General features: G+C 41.4%; 1 protein-coding gene across 2 annotated transcripts in view; it reads left to right on the forward strand.

Moving 5' to 3' along the window:
• The window catches only part of pank4 (pantothenate kinase 4 (inactive)), a 69,811-nt gene that overhangs the window by 41,734 nt on the left and 6,657 nt on the right, over positions 1-21,420 (forward strand). Inside the window, exons 13-18 of one of the 2 annotated variants that reach the window (XM_060851977.1) lie at positions 6,249-6,400; positions 7,128-7,183; positions 10,026-10,075; positions 16,376-16,480; positions 19,300-19,400; positions 20,182-20,250. In XM_060851977.1, the coding sequence (XP_060707960.1) occupies positions 6,249-6,400; positions 7,128-7,183; positions 10,026-10,075; positions 16,376-16,480; positions 19,300-19,400; positions 20,182-20,250 (533 nt within the window). The remainder of the gene's footprint in view (positions 1-6,248; positions 6,401-7,127; positions 7,184-10,025; positions 10,076-16,375; positions 16,481-19,299; positions 19,401-20,181; positions 20,251-21,420) is intronic. The other variant, XM_060851978.1, reaches the window with a different exon arrangement.

Here is a 21,420-nt window from a genome sequence, read left to right on the forward strand (position 1 = left end):
TGTGTGCACCTTTGGCAGATGGAACTTTCATTTTGATGTGTTCTTCAAAAATGTCTTGAAAATTACTCAAGGTGAATAACATTGAAATCAAATGTGTGTTGGGTCCATGGAGGGCCAACTGGTTCCAAGATACTGGTGCCTTATGTTTAATATGTATTAATGTCACCATGTCAGCTGATGAATTGCAGATGTATTGGAACTTGTGGCAGTGTGTGCAAAAAGCATTCTGTTTTGCAACAAGTTAGGCCTTTTATTCAGCAATCAGCTAAGTAGGGCATTGCATCAAACAATCTACGGAGTCTGTTTAATGAGTGTACACACTACAGCAATGACTCTCAATGATATCAAGATTAATTCTGCAGCAACAGGCAGTGAGCAGAAGATAGTTAGATAAAGATGTTAAGTGTAAAATCAATGGATATTGATGGGGAGTTATCCAATCATCCCCATTTTGACTTGGAATATGATGTCTTTTTGAGGCCCTAGTATAACTAACACTTTTATTCAGTCATCTTATATTTTCTTTGACCCAATCTGAATCTTAACTGGAACTAAGATACGTTTCTTCCCTATCAACAGTTGTTGTTTGGATCCAGTTGATGTGGAGACAGCTTCAATTTATTTTTTCCAGGTTTGCGCTTTAAAGGATTCAGCAGGTTTATTTTATCCTGTGGAAGAACACTGTCACCTTAAGTTGGGGTTCAAATTCCACTTAGGTTCTGAATTCAAATTCCACATCAGGTGCTTGACCACCTAACCTGTGCTGACACTTAAGTGCAGAATGGAAAAAGTGACATCTTTAATTGAGTTAAATGGATGCCTTATCTATCCTCCTAGGAAAGTCTTAGAAGTACAGCAGAAGAGTCCTGATCTTGTGCTGGCCAGTACAGTACTATCCCTCAACTAAAATCATTAAAACTGATTATCTTTTCATTTATCTCATTCCTCGTCTGGCCACTATCACATTATTGCTTTGAAACTGTTATATTTCTCTGCCTGCCATTAGTGGTTGCAAATCAAAAGTAACAAATTAGTTGTGAAGAGCTCTTGGGGTCATAAAAGCTGCAATTAAATATAATTTATTTATTTTTTCTATATACTTGCACCCAACCCTGCAGCAGTATTCAGATTTCATTAATGTGGAGAGAAAAACCTGTGTGTAGGAAGACAGTTCTTCCACAATAACTCCTGCATCACATGCACTGGTTTGGATTCATTATTATTGGAAAATTAACTGGATATTGCAATTGTTGTTGTTACCTAGGAGTTAGAAATTAAATGTGATGTAGTTTACTCTTTTATTTTGCTCTTGTTTTATTTATACTTCTATTCAAATTGTTGGGAAAGTTATAGTCCAAATCACAGACTTAGCTCAATTCCTATCTTTGTTATAGAGTCATAGAGTCAAAGAGATGTACAGCATGGAAACAGACCCTTCGGTCCAACCCGTCCATGCCAATCAGATATCCCAACCCAATCTAGTCCCATCTGCCAGCACCCAGCTCAAATCCCTCCAAACTTTTCATATACCCATCCAAATGCCTTTTAAATGTTGCAATTGTACCACTTCCTCCACCACTTCCTCTGGCAGCTCATTCCATACACGTATCACCCTCTGTGTGAAAAAGTTGCCCCTTAGGTCTCTTTTATATCTTTCCCCTCTCACCCTAAACCTATGCACTCTAGTTCTGGACTCCCTGACCCCAGGGAAAAGAGTTTGTCTATTTATCCTATCCATGCCCCTCATAATTTTGTAAACCTCTATAAGGTCACCCCTCAGCTTCCGACACTCCAGGCAAAACAGCCCCAGCCTGTTCAGTCTCTCCCTATAGCTCAAATCCCCCAGCCCTGGCAACATCCTTGTAAATCTTTTCTGAACCCTTTCAAGTTTCACAGCATCTTTCCGATAGAAAGGAGACCAGAATTGCACGCAATATTCCAACAGTGGCCTAACCAATGTCCTGTACAACTGCAACATGACCTCCCAACTCCTGTACTCAATACTCTGACCAATAAAGGAAAGCATACCAAATGCCTTCCTCATTATCCTATCTACCTGCGACTCCACTTTCAAGGAGCTGTGAACATGCACTCCAAGGTCTCTTTGATCAGCAACACTCCTCGTGACCTTACCATTAAGTGTAGAAGTCCTGCTAAGATTTGCTTTCCCAAAGTGCAGCACCTTGTATTTATCTGAATTAAACTCCATCTGCCATTTCTCAGCCCATTGGCTCATCTGTTCACGAACCTGTTGTAATCTGAGGTAACCTGCTTCACTGTCCACTACACCTCCAATTTTGGTGTCATCTGTAAATTTACTAATGTACCTCTTCTGCTCACATCCAAATCATTTATGTAAATGACAAAAAGTAGAGGACCCAGCACTGACCCTTGTGGCACTCCACTGGTCCAGGCCTCTAGTCTGAAAAACAACCCTCCACCATCACCCTCAGTCTTCTACCTTTTGAGCCAGTTCTGTATCGAAATGGCTAGTTCTCCCTCTATTCTGTGAGATCTAACCTTGCTAACCAGTCTCCCAGGAGAACCTTGTCGAATGCCTTACTGAAGTCCATATCGATCACATCTTCTACTCTGCCCTCATCAATCTTCTTTGTTACTACTTCAAAAAACTCAATCAAGTTTGTGAGACACGATTTCCCACGCACAAAGCCATGTTGACTATCCAAATCAGTCCTTGCTTTTCCAAATACATGTACATCCTGTCCCTCAAGATTCCCTCCAACAACTTGCCACCACTGACGTCAGGCTCACTGATCTATAGTTCCCTGGCTTGTCCTTACCACCTTTCTTAAACAGTGGCACCACGTTAACTAACCTCCAGTCTTCTGGCGCCTCACCTGTGACTATCGATGATACAAATATCTCAGCAAGAGGCCCAGCAATCACTTTTCTAGCTTCCCACAGAGTTCTTGGGTACCCCTGATCAGGCCCTTGGGATTTATCCACCTTTGTGTTTCAAGAACATCCAGCACTTCCTCCTCTGTAATATGGATATTTTGCAAGGTGTCACCATCTATTTCCATACATTCTACATCTTTCATGTCCTTCTCCACAGTAAGCAATGATGCAAAATACTCGGTTAGTATCTCCCCATCTCCTGCAGCCCCACACAAAGGCTGCCTTGCTGATCTTTGAGGGGCCCTATTCTCTCCAAAGCTAGCCTTTTATCCTTAATGTAGTTGTAAAATTTGCATTCTCTTTAATTCTGTTTGCCAAAGCTATCTCATGTCCCCTTTTTGGCCTCTGAAGTATACTCTTACTGCCTTTATAATCTTCTAAGGATTCACTCGATCTATCCTGTCTATACCTTACATATGCTTCCTTCTTTTCCTTAACCAAACCCTCAATTTCTTTAGTCATCCAGCATTCCCTATACCTACCAGCCTTTCCTTTCACCCTAACAGGAATATACTTTCCCTGGATTCTTGTTATCTCATTCCCGAAGGCTTCCCATTTTCCAGCTGTCCCTTTACCTGCAAACAGCTGCCCCCAATCAGCTTTTGAAAGTTCTTGCCTAATACCGTCAAAATTGGCCTTTGTCCAATTTAGAACTTCAACTTTTAGATCTGGTCTATCCTTTTCCATCACTATTTTAAATCTAATGGAATTATGGTCGCTGGCCCCAAAGTGCTCCCCCACTGACACCTCAGTCACCTGCCCTGCCTTATTTCCCAAGAGTAGGTCAAGTTGTGCACCTTCTCTTGTAGGTACATCCACACACTGAATCAGAAAATTGTATTGTACACACTTAACAAATTCCCCTCCTCCTAAACCCTTAACACTATGGCAGTCCCAGTCTATGTTTGGAAAGTTAAAATCCCCTACCATAACCATTCTTACAGATAACGGAGATCTTACAAGTTTGTTTCTCAATTTCCCTCTGACTGTTCGGGGGTCTGTAGTATAATCCCAATAAAGTGATCATCCCTTTCTTATTTCTTAGTTCCACCCAAATAACTTCCCTGGATATATTTCCAGGAATATCCTCCCTCAGCACAGCTGTAATGCTATCCCTTATCAAAAACACCATTCCCCTCCTCTCTCGCCTCCCTTTCTATCCTTCCTGTAGCATTTGTATCCTGGAACATTAAGCTGCCAGTCCTGTCCATCCCTGAGCCATGCTTCTGTAATTGCTATGATATCCCGGTCTCATGTTCCTAACCATGCCCTGAGTTCACCTGCCTTCCCCGTTAGGCCCCTTGCATTGAAATGAATGCAGTTTAATTTATTAGTCTTACCTTGTCCCTGTCTGCCCTGACTGTTTGACTCTCTTCTGTTCTCAACTACCAGTCTCAGATTGGTCTCATTCCTCACTAACTCCTTGCATCCCACCCCCCACTTTACTAGTTTAAATCCTCCCGAGCAGCTCTAGCAAATTTCCCTGCCAGTATATTAGTCCCCTTCCAATTTAGGTGCAGTCTGTCCTTCTTGTACAGGTCACTTCTACCCCAAAAGAGATTCCAATGATTCAAAAATGTGAATCCTTCTCCCATACACCAGTTCCTCAGCTATACGTTTGTCTGCTCTATTCACCTATTCCTGCCCTCACTAGCTTGTAGCACTGGGAATATTCCAGATATTACTACTTTTGAGGATCTCATCTTTAAATTCCTACCTAACTCTCTCTAATCACCCTTCAAAATCGCAACCTTTTCCCTTCCTATGTAGTTGGTTCCAATGTGGACAATGACCTCTTGCTGGTCCCTTTCCCCCTTGAGAACATTCTGCACCCTGTCTGAGACATCCGTGATCCTGGCACCAGGGAAGCAACGCACCATTCTGATTTTTCGCTGCTGGCCATAGAAACGTCTGTCTGTACCTCTGACTAGAGAATCCCCTAACACAATTGATCTCTTGGAACCTGACGTACCTCTCATTACATTAGAGCCAGTCTCAATACCAGAAACTTGGCTGTTCGTGCTACGTTCTCCTGAGAATCCATCACCACTTACATTTTCCAAAACAGCATACTTTTTTGAAATGGGTATAGCCACAGAACACACCCGCACTAGGTGCCTAGCTCTCTTACCTTTCCTGGAGTTAACCCATCTCTGTGACTGTGTTTGAGACTCCCCCAGCACCCCCCCCCCCCTTCCTATAACTGCCACCCATCACCTAAATTCCTTCTTGCTTCTAACTGTCTGTCCAACTGATCCATTCGATCTGATAAGATTTGCAACCAACAGCATTTATTGCAGATATAATCCGCAGTAACCCTTAAACTCTCTTTAAACTCCCACATCTGACAAGAAGCATATATCACTCTATGAAAGTCCATTTTTGCGCCTTAACAGTCTACAGACCCAGAAAATAACACCGTCTTAATTCCTCTACAAAACACTGCACCAGGTTTGATTAATAGTTACGGCATATATTTTATGTTTAATTAAGAGACATATCTCAAAAATACATAATCAAGAAAGAACCCACTCTACGCACTACTGCAGACTTTCTGTAGACCACTTAAAACAATTAACTTACCTGATTCTGTGCTGTGAACTTCGCCCACACAATTCCTCCAAGATCAGTTATGAATTTCACTGTTTGTTAATTTTCCCAGACACACTCCGATGCCCAGTGATACATGAATTCAGACATCAAAGGCAATACTGTGCAGGTTCACTCTGGTGTGAGTTTCTCTCTCGCTCTCTCACCTGCACTGACCTCACCATGTGCTTCCTTTGTCTGTTCTTCTCCCTTTTAAAACTGCTGTTGTTTTGATTTTTTTTCCAAAGTTCCAAAACAATGCAACAGCATATAAAACAGTAATTGCTGCTCCTGGAATTCGAGGAAATCATCTCCAGCACCTAAAATACCTCCAAAAAGGAGCAGCTGTTCCAGCTAGAAATTTTTCCATTTGAAATCCTGAAGGATACAATAAAGCGCATGCTAATTCCTGTCAAAGGGTATTCTAATTTAGTCAACGGAAATGCATGTTACTTGTTATTGTATCTGGTAAACAGATGTGGGTACAGATGTGCTTTGGAGTATTCCAAGTGAGAATTCATTAATGTTTAGTGGTTCTTGGCACAAAACATGAGCAACATCTGGCGCAGCCCTGATATATGTCCCACTTCTGGTGTTGACTGTAACTTGTTTGTGATTATCAAATTGGCCTGTTTGCGGTCCATATATCTTTTCCAGTGTTGGCTGATCTTGAGCATTTTATGTCTCTGCTGGTGTTTCTTAATGTTTGATTGCAGTTATGTTCACTTACTGTTTTGCAGGTGAAACAGAGGGAGAATGACATAGCATTGAAACATTTTCAGAAGGTTGTGCAGGCGTTGGAGTCACTTAGCATGGAGGAGCGGCAGTTTGCACTAGTGAAAGGTCTCTTGGCAGGAAATGTCTTTGACTGGGGAGCCAAAGCTGTTTCAGAGTAAGTTGGAAAGAGAGCATTGTTGCACTCTGTCATACTTTAATTAATTTGCAAAATTTTGAAGAATAGAGGAAGATTTGTTTCTTAAAGTGCTGTCTTGTGCCCAAGTTTTGAATACATTTTTGTCCATAATTACCTCGATGCTGGTTGGTTCAGATTTCACCTGTACTACCTAAGTTCCAGCTGGGGTCATCCGACTTCTTGGAGAGCAAGAGGTTTCAGTGAGTTAGTTTTCTACTGACATGATACAGGCTGTTCTTTTACTCGCAATTATTTTGTTTCCATTTTTTGAGATCTTAGACGTTTGTTGCTGTTCAGCATTTGCTTGTAGGCATTCTTAATGTTTTAATGTCAGACTATCGATGTTCTGCAGTCTTTTTGACTGTGGGGTGAAAGGAGGCATCAATTCTGACATAATTTGTCATCTATCCTGTGACTTTCGCAGCAGGGGTAATGTCACAGCAATCAGCAGCAGGAACCCTGGCCCATGGGATTTGATTTCTGTTGCAGTCCTGGGAACTGTTGGTAAATTAAGCACCAACAAAGAACAGAAGCTGGCTCCCTGTCAGATAAGATGCTGTTCGTACATACAAATACAAGTTCTGATGATAGAAAAGCACTGCCTTGCCATATTCCAGGAACAACATTTGGATATTCTCTTGAAAAACATTTTCTGGTTACAATGTACCTGTTTGTGGTAAATCATGTTTTTCCCCCCCACATTTAGTGTCCTTGAAACAAATTCAGCATTTGGCTTTGAAGAAGCAAAAAAGCGCTTACAAGGTAAGGAGCCATTTGACATTGTACGAAATTAAAGTTTTTCAAATCTGCAAATGAGATTGGTATCCTTTGTGCCGGGGAATTGACTTTAGATATTAGGGGAATCTCTGAATTAATTGAAATCTAAATTAAATTATTTAAATTACTTACTAATTTAGTAATCTTCACTTTAGCATACCTGCCTCCCCAAATGCTCCAGAAATGGCTGCATCACTCTGCAGTACAATTCCTTGGGTAATGTTTGCTCACCAGCATACTCATTTCAAGTAGTAATTCTTCAACGTTTTGGGGGATTTCAAGAGTGGCCTGGCAGCATCACTACTGACAGGCTGGTTAGGTCCAAAAGGATATTGCTGCCAGACTATGTCTGCAGCAGATGGTGAGGGAAGCAACCAGTGGGAGAAACATGCTTCACCTCTTCCTCGCCTCATCCAATCTGCCTGCTACAGATGCAACTGTTTATGACAGTATTGGTAAGAGTGACCACGCCCAGTCCTTATGGACACAAAGTCATAGCTTCACACTAATAATATCTTGCATCGTATGTGGCATTATCACTGTGCTAAATGCGACAGACTTCAACAGATCTAGCAACTCAAGACTGGGATCCATGTGGACCATCAGCACCAGTAGAATCAAATTCTGACACATGGCCTATTGTGTCTCCCATGGGTATTACCATCAAGGGAGGAGATCAACCCTGGTTCAATAAAGAGCACTGGAAGCCATACCAAATTAGGAGCTTACAAATTAGCTTTCAGTCTGGTGAAGCTACAAAACAGGAATATTTGCATGCCAAAGAGCATAAGCAGAGAGACTGAACTAAACAATCCAACAACCAACAGATTAGGTCAAAGCTGTGCAGTCCTGCCATATCCAGTTGTGAATAGTGGTGGACAGTCAAACAACTTTACAGAGGAGGCAGCTCCACAAATAACACCATCTTTGATGGGAGAACCCAGCATATCACTGCACAACATGAGGCTGAAACATTCACAATAAACTTCAGCCAGATCCATCTTGACCTTCTCCAGAGGTCCACAGCATCACAGTTGCCAATCCTCAGCTAATTCAATTCATTGAACCTGATATCTAGGAATGGTTGGAGGCCGTGGATACTGCCTTGTCAATATTCTGGCAATAGCATTGGTGCCCCAGAACTTGTTGAGCCCGGAGCCAAGCTGTTTCAATATAGCTACAATATTGGCATCTACCCAACAATGTGGAAAATTGCCCAGGTACGTCCTGCAAGCAAAAAGCAAAACAATTACTACCATGTCAATTAGTCATCAGTAAAGTGATGGAAGGTGTCGTCAGTAGTGCTATCAAGTAGCATCTGCTCAGCAATAACCTCACTGACTCCCAGTTTGGGTTCCACCAGGGCCACTCAGCTTCTGACCATATTATAATCTCGGTTCAAACATGGCCAAAAGAGCTGATTTTTCAGAGGTGAGAGTGACAGCCCTTGACGTCAAGGTCACATATGATCAAGTGTACCATCCAGGAGTCTGAGCAAAACTGGAGTCAATGGGCATTAGAGGAAAACTCTCGGCTGGTTGGAGTCATATCTGGCACATAGAAAATATAGTTGTGTCCCTCATCTCAGTCCAGGATGTCTCTGCAGGTGTTCCTCAGGGCCGGGTTCTAGACCCAACCACCTTAGCTGCTTCATCAATGAGCTTCCCTCCATCGTAGGTTCAAAAGTGGGGATGTTTGCCGTAGATTTCAGTGTTTGCCACCATTTGCAACTCCTCATTCTGAAGCAGTCTATGTCCAAATGCAACAAGACTTGGACATGTGGCATTACCATCACTGAATCCCCCAATATCAACATTCTGGGAGGTCTTATTGATCAGAAACCGAACTGGACTTGCCATGTAAGTAAAAGAGCATGTTTGAGGCTAGGGATACTGCAGCAAGTAACTCATCTCCTGACTCCCCAAAGCCTGTCTGCCATCCAAAGTACAAATCAGGAGTATGATGGAATACTCTTCACTTCCCTGGATGTGCAGCTCCAAGAACACTCAAGAACTCTGACACCATTCAGTGCAAACCAGTTGCTTGATTAGCACTGTATCCATAAACATTGAGTCACTTCACCAGTTCAGTTGCAGCAGTGTTTGCTATCTACAAGACACACTGCCTGAATTCACCGAAGGTCCTCCAAACTTCCAAACCCATGATCACTTCCATCTCGAAGGACAAGGACAGCAAATATGTGGGTACACCACCATCTGCATCTCATGCTACACGCCATTAGGAGTATATCACCATTCCTTTGCTGGGTCAAAATCCTGGAATTCCCTCCCAAATGGCATTGTGAATCTACTTACAGCAAATGGACTGCAGTAGCTCACCACCACCTTCTCAAGCGCAGCTAGCAACAGGCAATAACTGCAGGCCCAGCCAGCGATATCCATGTGCCACAGGTGAATTTGAAACAGAATTGGCAAGGAGGGGTCTAGATAGAGATGGAAAAGAAGGATTCTATCCTCAGCTAGTTCAATTAACCTCTCCACGACAAAGTTAAATCATCTCGATGCCCCACTCACCCACCCAAATCCCTTCAGAAAAATGTACAGACTGTAAGTACGGTGTGCATCTTTGCCAAGATAAATCAGGTTAATCTTTCTGGTGGAGCTCTTGATTCCTGCCAAAGTATCTCCTTGTATGAGGATTACCACTTTCTTTTTGTCCTTGAGACTGATGTTAGAGATTGTCATTGTCATTGTTGCCACAATATTTGGCCTGATGCTGAAGTTTCCCTTTAATAAACAGTGGGAGTCCATTTGTGAAGAATTTGATTTAATTAACTAACAGAGGTGTATATTTCTGTATTTCACAGCACGCCCTTGGTTGGTGGATGCATACAATGACTGGTTAGAGCGTCTTAAGGTAGGAATTTTAGAAATACTTCAATCATTTGTATTCCATAATCAAGATACCATGGGTTAAATATTGATATAATAATGATACCTGGAAGTTTATAATGATAAAGGGAGTTAAATTAGTATACAGAATCTAAATAATTCTTTGCAGTTGATCTGGCTAGTTCTAAATTTGTAAAATAACATAGGGAGGCACAAGAGTTGGAAAGCTCTCATTTACTGTGTTAAATATCTATCCAATTCTTAAATTTGCAAACACAGGCTGCCTTCCCTATGTATCCATATGATTTGTTCCATTTATTCATCTTTATTAAACTTCTATCCCATCAGTAAATGCAAAGCTTGACCATTATGTAGAAAATGTGCATGCATTACATTTTTAATCAAGCATGCTGTGGTACATTTCCAAGAAGACCCTACATTTATACCCATATTCAAACAAAACCACTAACACTTGGCACCATTAGTGAATCCTCCATAAATGGCTCATATTTATTTCAGCTGAGTTGTTGCCCTTAATTGTATTCTGTAGTATACAAAAGTGGAAAATGTTGCCTGACTTGTGTGTCGATGTTACAAATATTTGTAATTCATGTAAAAGGTTTGCTTATGCAGAATTGAAATTAGCATTTAGGAAAGTGAAAAAGTTTCTTCAAAATAAATTGCAGGAATGTTCATGGAAGCTGACTTGATGGATTCTCCTGCTTGCTGAATGATTTACATCAAGAAGAGTTTGGACAGCAATTTACATTCCCTCAAAGTAATTTTCTATGATTTGGTTCCAGGTCTTCACAAAAGCATTTTGCTTCTTAAACAAAGACTTGAGTTGTGTTTTTATAGCTTTCAATGTCCTGGGTTATATTCTTATCCATCCCTCAGGAGGCCAAAAAGCTTCCATTAACAACTAATGTGCCAGACATGAGATTTATTGCCTAAAACATTATCACAAAATTTACAGAATGGGTAGTTCAGCTCAACTGATTTATGCAGCGTTCATGCTTCACCCAAGCCTCTTCCCACTCGTTTAGAGTCCTAGAGTGATAGTGATGTACAGCATGGATACAGACCTTTCAGTCTAACTTGCCCATGCTGACCAGATATCCAAAACAAATCTAGTCCCATTTGGCCCGTATCCCTCGAAACCCTTCATGTTCATATACCCATCCTTTTAAATGTTGTAAGTCATTTAATAATTACAGTACAATCACTTACAATACTTATGTATTTATAAAACTTGCCCATACATGCATAAATTAAGGAAAATGATGTTATAAAGGCCTTTTGGCCCTTAATCTTGTCCTTTGGTTTATCAGTTCGTCTGGTCTAGCATACTGTTGAACTACATATTGAATACTGCTGTTTTTTTCACTTGCACTCCTTTACTAGTTAGATTGTTTCAGGCATAAATTGCAGTATGAATAGACAAAGCTATTTTCAAATTTGCATCCTCTAATTATGATCAGCTAGACTAGTTGTGACTAACCTTCTGGATTTGTCTTATCAATGCTGTTTAATGCATTGAGTACCTCCATGCAATCTTCCATTTTAGCCAATTGCTCCCTCAAGTATAAAATTCTAGCTTTTCTGTCTTTTCCACTTAGCACATCTATATTACACTTTCAATCAAGCTTGATCTACTCTGCAGCCTCGATAAAGCGTGCTGGCCATAGCATGCCAACCAAAATGCACTGTCTTGACACCTGAATCATCTATACATATAAAACTATACCTTCACTCCTCTTTCCTGAATAAATAACTTTCTCGCATATTCTCTCTTGTGGGGTGAGCCATAATTTCACACTCCCAAAGGTATCTTATTATTATCTTGCCTCAACATATGGTTCCAAGTTCAAATGTTTTATTCCAATTTTTTTCTAGCATTTTGGAAAAGGCACATTCTTTTCCTCAACAGTTTTTGTCACCGTTTTATGTCCATTCAATTCCCTAGCTCCCAATGCCTCATCTTCACCATGGACATCCAGTTCGTGTCCATGGCCATCTGCCATGGCGAAGGATTCCAAGCACTCCCACTGACCCAACCAGTACCCATCCACCGACACACTCATTCGATTGACGGAACTGGTCCTCAGCTTCAACAACTTCTCCTTCGAATCCTTCCACTTCTTTCAGACCAAAAGTGTAGCCCAGCGCACCCGCATGGGCCCCAGCTATGCCTGCCTCTTTGTCGGATACGTGAGACAGTCCATCTTCTGCAGTTATACTGGCACCATTCCCCACCTTTTCCTCCGCTACATAGATGACTGTATCAGCACCACCACGAGCTCCCACGAGGAGGTTGAACAGTTCATCAACTTCACAAACACCTTCTACCATGACCTCAAATACACCTTATCCGTCTCGGATACCACCCTCCCCTTCCTGGACCACTCCGACGACCAAATCAACGGACGTTTACTTCAAACCCACCAACTTCCACAGCTACCTTGTCTACCCCCTCCAAAAAAAAACGCTATCCCTTACTCACAATTCCTCTGCTGTATCTGCTCCCAGGAGGAGCAACTCCACTACAAGACATCCCAGATTTCATCGACCACAATTTCCCCTCTCATGTGGTCAACAATGCCTTCCACTGCATCTCCTCCACTTCCCGCACCTCTGGCCTTTAACCCCACCCCACCAACCTCAACAAGGATAGAACCCCCCACCCGCCCAGTCCCTCACCTTCCACCCCACTAATCTCCCGATACAGCTTCGACATTTCCACCACCTGCAGACACCAACCCCCTTCCCAACCACCACCACCACCACCAGAGATATATTTCCATCCCCATTCCTATCAGCATTCCCTTCACAACTTCCTCGTTAGGTCCAACCCACTCTCCACTCCCGGCACCTTCCTTTTCCACTGCAAGAGGTGTAAAACCTGTGCCCACACCTCCCCCATCACCCAAGGCCCCAAAACATCCTTCCACATCCGGCGGAGATTTTCCTGCACATCTAAACACCTGTGTCTGTTGCTCTCAATGTGGTCTCCTCTACCTTGGGGAGACAGAGTGCCAACTTGTGGTACGTTTCCAGGAACATCTTTAGGACACACTCACCAAACAACCCCATCGCCATATGACCGACCAGTTCAACTACCCCTCCCACGTCTCCAAAGACATGCAAGTCCTGGGCCGCTTCCACGACCAAATACTGGCCATCTGATGCCTGGAGGAAGAACATGTCGTCTTCTGCCTTGGGACCCTCCAACTTCACAGCATTAACGTCAATTTCACCAGTTTCTTCATATTCTCCCCCACCCCCCCATCCCAAATCCAACTTGGCACCGCCCTTTTGAATGTCCTACCTGTCCATCTTCTTTCCCACCTATCCACTCCACCCTCCCTGCCTACCTGTCACCATCATCCCCTGACTACATCTTCCTATTGCCTTCCCAGCTACCTTACTCCCAGCCCCAACCCCACCCTTCTGTTTAGCTCTCAGCCCCCTTCCCTCCCCACGCACATTCCTGATGAAGAGCTGATGCATAACTGAAGTTCCTCACTACCTGGAACCATTCTTTTCTACAACCTGTCTAATATCATCGAAGTCAACATTAATGCAGTGCCCAGAATTGGGTGCAATGCTGCAATTGAAGCCAAATTGGTGTTCAGTGTTTTATAAAAGTATTTCATAACAGCATTGCTTTTACACTTTATGCCTCAATTTAAACACCAAAGGTCCTTACGTGTCTTATTAATCACTTTCTCAGTGCTAACGTCTCCAGGTCTCTCTGTTCTTGCACCTCTTTTAAAATTGTACCCTTTATTTCAATTTGCCGCTCTGTCGTCTTCCTATCAAACTTTGCACTTGTTATTACGAAATATCATCATCCAACTGTCTGCCCATTCAACCAGTCTGTTTCTGAGCCCTCTGAATCTATAGGACAAAGTGGGGACTGCAGATGCTGGAGATCAGAGTCAAAAAGTGTGGCAGTGGAAAAGCACAGCATGTCAGGCAGCATCCGAGGAGCAAGAGAATCAATGTGTTGGGCATAAGCCCTTCATCAAGAATGTGGGGGAGGAGGAGTGGGGGCTGAGAGATAAATAGGAGGGTGGGACCAGGGCTGTGGGTAATGTAGTTGAGAAAGCGATAGGTAGATGCATATGGGTGGCGATGGACAGGTAGGACATATCAAGAGGGTGGTGCCGAGTTGGAGGATTGGATCTGGCGTGTCAGATTTCACATTTCACAATACTTCATTTGCATATTTTAAAATTGTGTCTGGTACCTCAGGTTCAAGGTCATTGATATATATCAGGTGGTGCTTTAGTTTATCACCACCCTGAAGAGCATGCAGTCTTCCCCAATCTGGAAAATAACCATTCACCATTACTGAGTACCCTTCCAAATGGGTCATGAAGAATAATTTAATGTCGTATTAAACTGTTGAGTACTGGGTCAAATAAGTGACCAAATGAAGTTCTTCAATATATTAAAATGTGCAGACAACTTGATTTTGACACCAGTAAAATATGATGGCTGAAAGCAATTATCTCTTCCAAATTGTCATCTTTTAACTGAGGATGTTGGAACTACTCAGCAGTTCAGGCAGTTTGTGCAGGAAGAAAGAGTTAACATTTCTCATCTGTGGTCTTCATTCAAAACTATTCAGATGCAACGTCATTGACCTGGAATGATAACTTTGTTTTCCTCTTCACAGATGCTATCTGACTTGCTGAGTAATTAAAGTATTTTCTGTTTGTTTATGTAAATGATTTTCAGAATATAGAAAGCATGATTAGTAAGTTTGTGGACGATATCAAAATTGATGGCACAGTGGACAGTGAAGAAGGTTTTACAAGTTAAGAGTTATCTTGACCAAATGGGTCAATGAGCTGAAAAATGCAGATGGAGTTCAATCTGGATAAATGCGAAGTATTGCGTTTTAGTACAACAAAAAAGGGTCACGGTTATATGATTAATCGTAGGGCCTTGGGTAATGTCGTAGAACAGAGGTACCTAAGGAGAAGTTTGCGTCACAGACAGGGTGGTTAAAAAGGCATTAGGCATGCTTGCCTTCATTACTCAGACCTTTGAGTATAAGAGTTGGAAGTTATGTTGAAGTTGTACAGAACATTGTGAGACCTCTTCTGGTCACCCAGTTATAGGAAAGATACTATTAAGTTGGAGAGGGTTCAAAAGAGATTTACCAGGATATTGCCCAGTATAGCAGTTTTGAGTTATAAAGAAAGGCTGGGACATTTTCCACTGGAGCATAGGAGGTTGAGAGGAGACCTTAGAAGCTTATAAAATAATGAGGGGTGTAGATACAGTGAATGATAGTTGTCTTTTCCCTAGTGTATGGGAGGAGAGAGATTTAAAAAGACATGAAGCATGATTTATTTTACACAGAGGGAAGTTCACATGTGGAATGAATTTCTAGAGGACGTCGTGGGAACAATTCCAATGTTTAAAAGATGTTTGGATGAATGCATGATTAGGAAAGGTTTGGAAGGATATGTGCTCAGAGTAGGCAGGTGGGGCTAATTTAGTTTGGGATTATATTTGGCATGGAGTGGTTGGACCGAAGGGTCTGTTTCCATGCTATATGACTTGACGACTGCAGCATTTTGCTTTTTGTGTCCTGATTTGGCATTGTGTATATGAGCCCTCATGAGCTATGGATCCGAGAGTAAGCAGCAGGAATTCTGATCTTATTGCAGACATTTTTAAGTGTTTAATTTTTATGTAGTTACTTCAACTTCTTGAAAGTGAGTTACAAATTGGTATCTAATTAATTATCTGAATGGTTTATAGGTAAAATGTATATGTAGGATGGCTATAGGACAATTAAGATACTTGAAGAATTAATTCTTCATAAATCCCAAGAGCAAGACATGGGCAGGGGAGGAGAATTGGTATTGTCAGCGAGTTTTGAGAATTGCAGTATGGTCATATGATCTCACTAATCTGGCATTCATGATGTAGAGGTGCCAGTGTTGGACTGGGGTGGGCAAAGTTTAAAAAAAAATCACACAACACCAGATTAAAATCCAGCAGGTTTATTTGGAAGCACTAGCTTTCGAAAGAGCAGCACTCCAAAAGCTAGTGCTTCCAAATAAACCTATTGGACTATAACCTGGTGTTGGGAAATTTTTAAGTTAATCTGGCATTGACTGTCAAAAATGTCATTAATTTCTGTTGTGAGTACTGCTAATTTATTGAATTTTCATTTATCATTGGTTAACAAGAAATTTTATTTCTAGTTCTAATGGCAATCTGAATATAACAATTGATTAGAGATTTAAAAAAAATAAGAAACACTGATCAAATACCAAACTTTACTGGCTTTCTCTTGCAGGGTCCTCCTCACAAATGTGCCTTATTTTTCGTAGATAATAGTGGAATAGACATAATTCTTGGAGTCTTCCCATTTGTCAGGGAGCTGCTCTCGAAAGGCACAGAGGTAACATATTATACATTGCTACTTATGGTTGAGAAATAGTGAACAAAAGACCTAACAATCTCAATTAGACACATACATGTGTATGCACGTGTTAACATATACAGAGCCAAACTGTGTTAAGGTTTGAGGTATTAAATGGAGGGTGGGGCAGTCACTTCTTGGACCACGCAACAGCGTGGAGATGCTAGAGGTGGGGCAAACCCACTTTTTATTCCTTGATTTTATGCTTATTCTCTTCCTTGGGTTGCTGCACTGGCTGAAAGTGGTAAATTTGTTCTTATTTGATACTAGCCATGGGTGTTCAGTGCCTCAGCTGTATTGAGTTAGTTGAATGAATTCAGGATGGCAGTGGGAGGTTACAGGTGTTGACTTGTAAAGCACTGGGATAATTAGGAGGCAGATTAGTTTCCCCTAATCGTTAGCAGATGACAATAGCTCTAAAGTGTGCTGGATAAGGACAGGATATGACTTGGCTCTCGATGTCTACCAGAATTGAGTATCTGACACTAATTCTGTAGATTTGTTTCTGACAAGAGGTCATGCAGGAAAAGCTCCAGAGGGCAGCAAATATTTGACCGCATTTTTAGGGAACTTGTGTTATACGGTCAAGAAATGGGGGAAAAAAAGGACTTATTTTCTGTTAGCCAAATTGGGCCTCATTCTCCCTCCTTGGACTTCGAGTTGTTGCAAACGGTCGAATTTAATTTTTATTTTATTAGTTCCCCTTTGTCACCAACTTTGTCATTGGCTTACAATGACGTACCCCCATCCCTAGCATCCTCACACAATTGCTTGGTCCAAGGAGTAAAATGCCCCACCTTCCAATTAGTATCTCAAATATTAACACCAATTGTGTCTGGCTATGCATATGTGTGTTAGTGTGCATGTACGCAGGCACATAAATGCATTGAATTGGGATTGTTGGGCATTAGGCTGTGTCTCTACCTTGTTTGCTGAATCAAAGCTTCGCGATGTGGCGTCAGTAAAGTGTGACACGAAAGTAAGTGTGTTAATCAAAAGAGGTTTGCAAAATAAGTATCATTTTAACATTCTCTGGCTGTGCCTCCTCTACCTTCAATCCATCTTTGTTTGTAAATACTAGCTTTCCTAGTGTGTAACAGACTTTTATCTAGCTGTAAGCCAGCTATAGTAATCATGCAACATTTTGATAGGAATGAATTACATTCAAAATACATACTCCTTTTGTGATACTTTTAGCTTCACTTGTTATGTTATCCGTTACCATGACCTCTATCCCCTCCCCAGCTCCTGTTCTGTTCTTTCCAGTTTGGCAGTTAGACAGACCATTGTTCTGCCATTCATTAACCTGCACTCTCAGCACCCTTTTTATCCCAGCACTTCAACTCCCAATTACTGAGATCATAAGGCATAGGAGCAGAAATTAGGCCATTCAGCCAATTGAGTCTGCTCTGCCAATAAATCATGGCTGAAAAGTTTCTCAATCCCATTCTCCCTTGATGCTCAAGAGCCTATCTATCTCAGTCTTAAGTATACGCAATGATTTGGTCTCCACAGACTTCTGTGGCAATGAATTCCATAGATTCACCACTGTCTGGCTGAACAAGTTTCCCTTTATCTCCATTCTAAAAGGTCTCCCCTTTACTCTAAGGCTTTCCTACCAATGGAAGCATCTTCCCAACATCTATCTGTCCAGGTCATTCAGTATTCGGCAAGATTCAATTAGATTCTCCACCCCCTTCCTAAACTCCATACAGACCAACAGTCCTCAAACATCTCTTATATATTAAGCGTTTCATTCCTGGGACCATTCTTGTGAATCTCCCCTGAACACACACTCAGGCCAGTACATCTTTCCTGAAATATGGGGCCCAAAACTGTGCACAATACTCAAAATGCAATTTGACCAGAGCATTAGAGAGCCTCAGAAATACTTCCCTACTTTTATTTTCAACTCTCTCAATTGCATTTGCCTTCCTAACTACTGACTCATTCTGCAAGTTTACCTTGAGAGAATCCTGGACTAGAACCCCCAAGTCTCTTTGCACTTAAGACTTCTGAATTTTCTCCTCATTTAGAAACTAGTCCATGCCTCTATTCTTCCTAACTAAGTGTATGACTTCACACTTCCCCCATTATGCTTCATCTGCCACTTCTTTGCCCACTCTCCTACCCTGTCCAAATCCTTCTACAGCTTCCCTGCCCCCCTCACTATCTTTGTATTGTCTGTGAACTTAGCTAGAATGTCCTCAGTTCCTTCATCTAGATCAATAATGTATGAAGTGAATTGCATAAAGGCTGCTCCTTCACATTTCATTTCAGCTCTGATGAAGAGACATCTACACTCGAAACATTAGCTTGCTCTATCTCCGGATACTGCCTGACCTGCTGGGATTTCCAGCATCGTTTGTTTTTAGTACAGATTCCAGCATTTACAGTAATTTGCTCCTTCCTTTTGTGATATGTTGGCCATCTTTTAAGTTGGAGGTGCTGTGTCAAACACCTTACTCTAGGATTACCTGTTGCTATTATACTTTGTTGTGATTGCTGTTTTGCTGCTTATTACCTTTCGAGGCTGTCTGATCTCATTCCCTTCTCCATTCCAAATGCCAAGTGTAGTCAAAAACCTTTTTACGGGCAGTTTCCAGTCAGCAGCTGTATATTTGGGGTAACACTCCACAGTTGCTGGATCATCACTGTAAATATTTGATGTCATAGCAGAAGCTTTTGAGTCTTGCTTTGCTTACATGGCTTTTACAAGACATGTCTAAACTCTATTTCAGTAGATCTGTCTGTGATTTCACTCCAAGCTTGCCTGACACAATTGTCTTCAAATGCAGGTCATTTTAGCCAGTAACTCAGGACCAGCATTAAATGATGTTACCTGCAGTGAGTTGGCAATAGTTACAGAGAGGATTGCAGCGATGGATTCAGTCATCAGGTGCGCAGTGTAAAAGAATTGCATTCACTAGTCCTGCCTTTACTTTCAATACAATTCCGAATGTTACTTCTGGCTGGAGGAGTACTAATTTTAAAAAAGAGACTTTATCTTTTCATTTTATTTTATAACATTTGGAGGAATTTGCTGTGTTATTAAGCTAAAGTGGGACTAATTAAGATGTCTCTCTCAAAGAGCTGATCCAGGCATGGTGGGCCAAATGGCCTCTTTCAAAGGCATTTGATTATGTGTATCCAGGGATGGAGAGAAGCTGGTAAGCACGGTTTGTTGGTCACATTGTCTAAAGTGTGAAGATTCCAATAAATTGGTTGGTCGACCTTTGCTTAGAAAATGAGGACAAGACTAGGCGCCATCTCCACCACTGAATTGCCCCTTGAGGCGAATTTCATCCAGGCTTGCACCTGGTTAAGTCCAGGTTCCAGATGGATCTAGAATTGTACCCCAGTAAATGGACAGGAGCAGAACTAAACAAAAATTTGCTTTCAGTCATTGTGAGATTTAAACAGTAAGGTGGAACCTCTGCCATGCTTTACCAGTGTATGATAAAGCACTAGCATACTTGATAAAAAAGGCTTTTTACACTATTCCTTCAGATTTTTGCTGAAGTTAAGTGAGGGCATCCCTGCAGTAATGTGATATCTGTGACTTTAGGGTATTTATTGCTGTTATGGACTATCCTTGGCCCTTTAACAAATTGCTGTGTGGCTGTTGTAATGTTTGAGCTGGCAACTGTGGTTAACTGTGTTCCTATTCCTTCTTGCAGGAAAGCTTTAGAGGAAGATAAATTGTTATTGGTTCAGAGTGGCTCAAGTTCGCCTTGTCTAGATCTGAGGTAATTTTCTTTTTTTTAATATATTAAATAAACCTTGTTTAATTGATAATTGTTTGTCTTTCCCAGTGTCTTTCAAATGCCTCCTTAATCATACTACCTAATAAGGGTTCAGTCACCACTGCAACCCCCACCCCAAAAATAAATTCAGTGCCTGTTTGTTTTTACGGAAGTGAGCTGCTTTGTCAATATTAAATTATAATTGTGCTGTGAAACGATAGGCGATGGACCTTGTTCTGTGTCTTTGATTCTTGCTCTGGTACAGTTCCTAGTGCCATCTTTTCCTCATTACTGTGCCAATGCGGGCCTTGTTTCCTCTCTCTCTAACGTTCAAACTTGTGCTTTTCTTCTCCTACTTTCTCAGTTGCTTGGTCCTGCTTCTCTCTTTTATCTCCGTGTGTGTCCCACACACACAATTGAATGCATAATTAGGAACTGAACACAGGCTTATTTATTTTTACTTCATAATAATCCAGAACTGCCATTCCAGTTGTAGGATCAAAACTGCTGTAGCAGTTGAGGTCAGCTGTCTGGCAAGAATTCAGGGACGTTCTGGTCTGTGAGACTAAGTTGCCTGTAGCAACTGAATCATTGGGGAGTTGTTACCCTTTTTAAAATGTTCTACTGTTCTGCTTATGCCCATTTGTGCTGCGTAAATTTTTGTCACTTTTGCCAATAACTATTGGGAGGGGTACAAGAGGGAACTGTTTTTGTTTGTGTCCTCTCCTTAATAGTTCTGCAGTCTTTTCCCAAGGGAAAAGGGTCCAACACACACTCAACTTGATGGAGTCAGTCGTGAGTTTATATCTGACCCATAACTTGAGTGAATTTTAAAAATAATATTTTAGAAATTTGCATTTTTGATTTTCATACAAGTCCAGTTGAGTGAAACTAATACTTTTTTGCCCGAGACTTTGATTTAAAAACGTAACATTAGAGTGGAATGCTGCAGGGCATGGATCTGTCTCTCATATTTAGTGATGTATGTGATTATAATAAAACACATTGGTTTTAAGAGCAATTTGTTTTTGCATCATTGTTCTCCAAGCTAAGAGGATGATGAAATTTGTATTCTGAGCAGTAGAGTTAAAGGATATATATATGTGGTAATAAAATGAGGTCTGCAGATGCTGGAGATCACAGCTGAAAATGTGTTGCTGGTTAAAGCACAGC

The sequence above is a fragment of the Hemiscyllium ocellatum genome, chromosome 37 (assembly GCF_020745735.1).
Source record: "Hemiscyllium ocellatum isolate sHemOce1 chromosome 37, sHemOce1.pat.X.cur, whole genome shotgun sequence".
NCBI classification, from domain to species: domain Eukaryota; kingdom Metazoa; phylum Chordata; class Chondrichthyes; order Orectolobiformes; family Hemiscylliidae; genus Hemiscyllium; species Hemiscyllium ocellatum.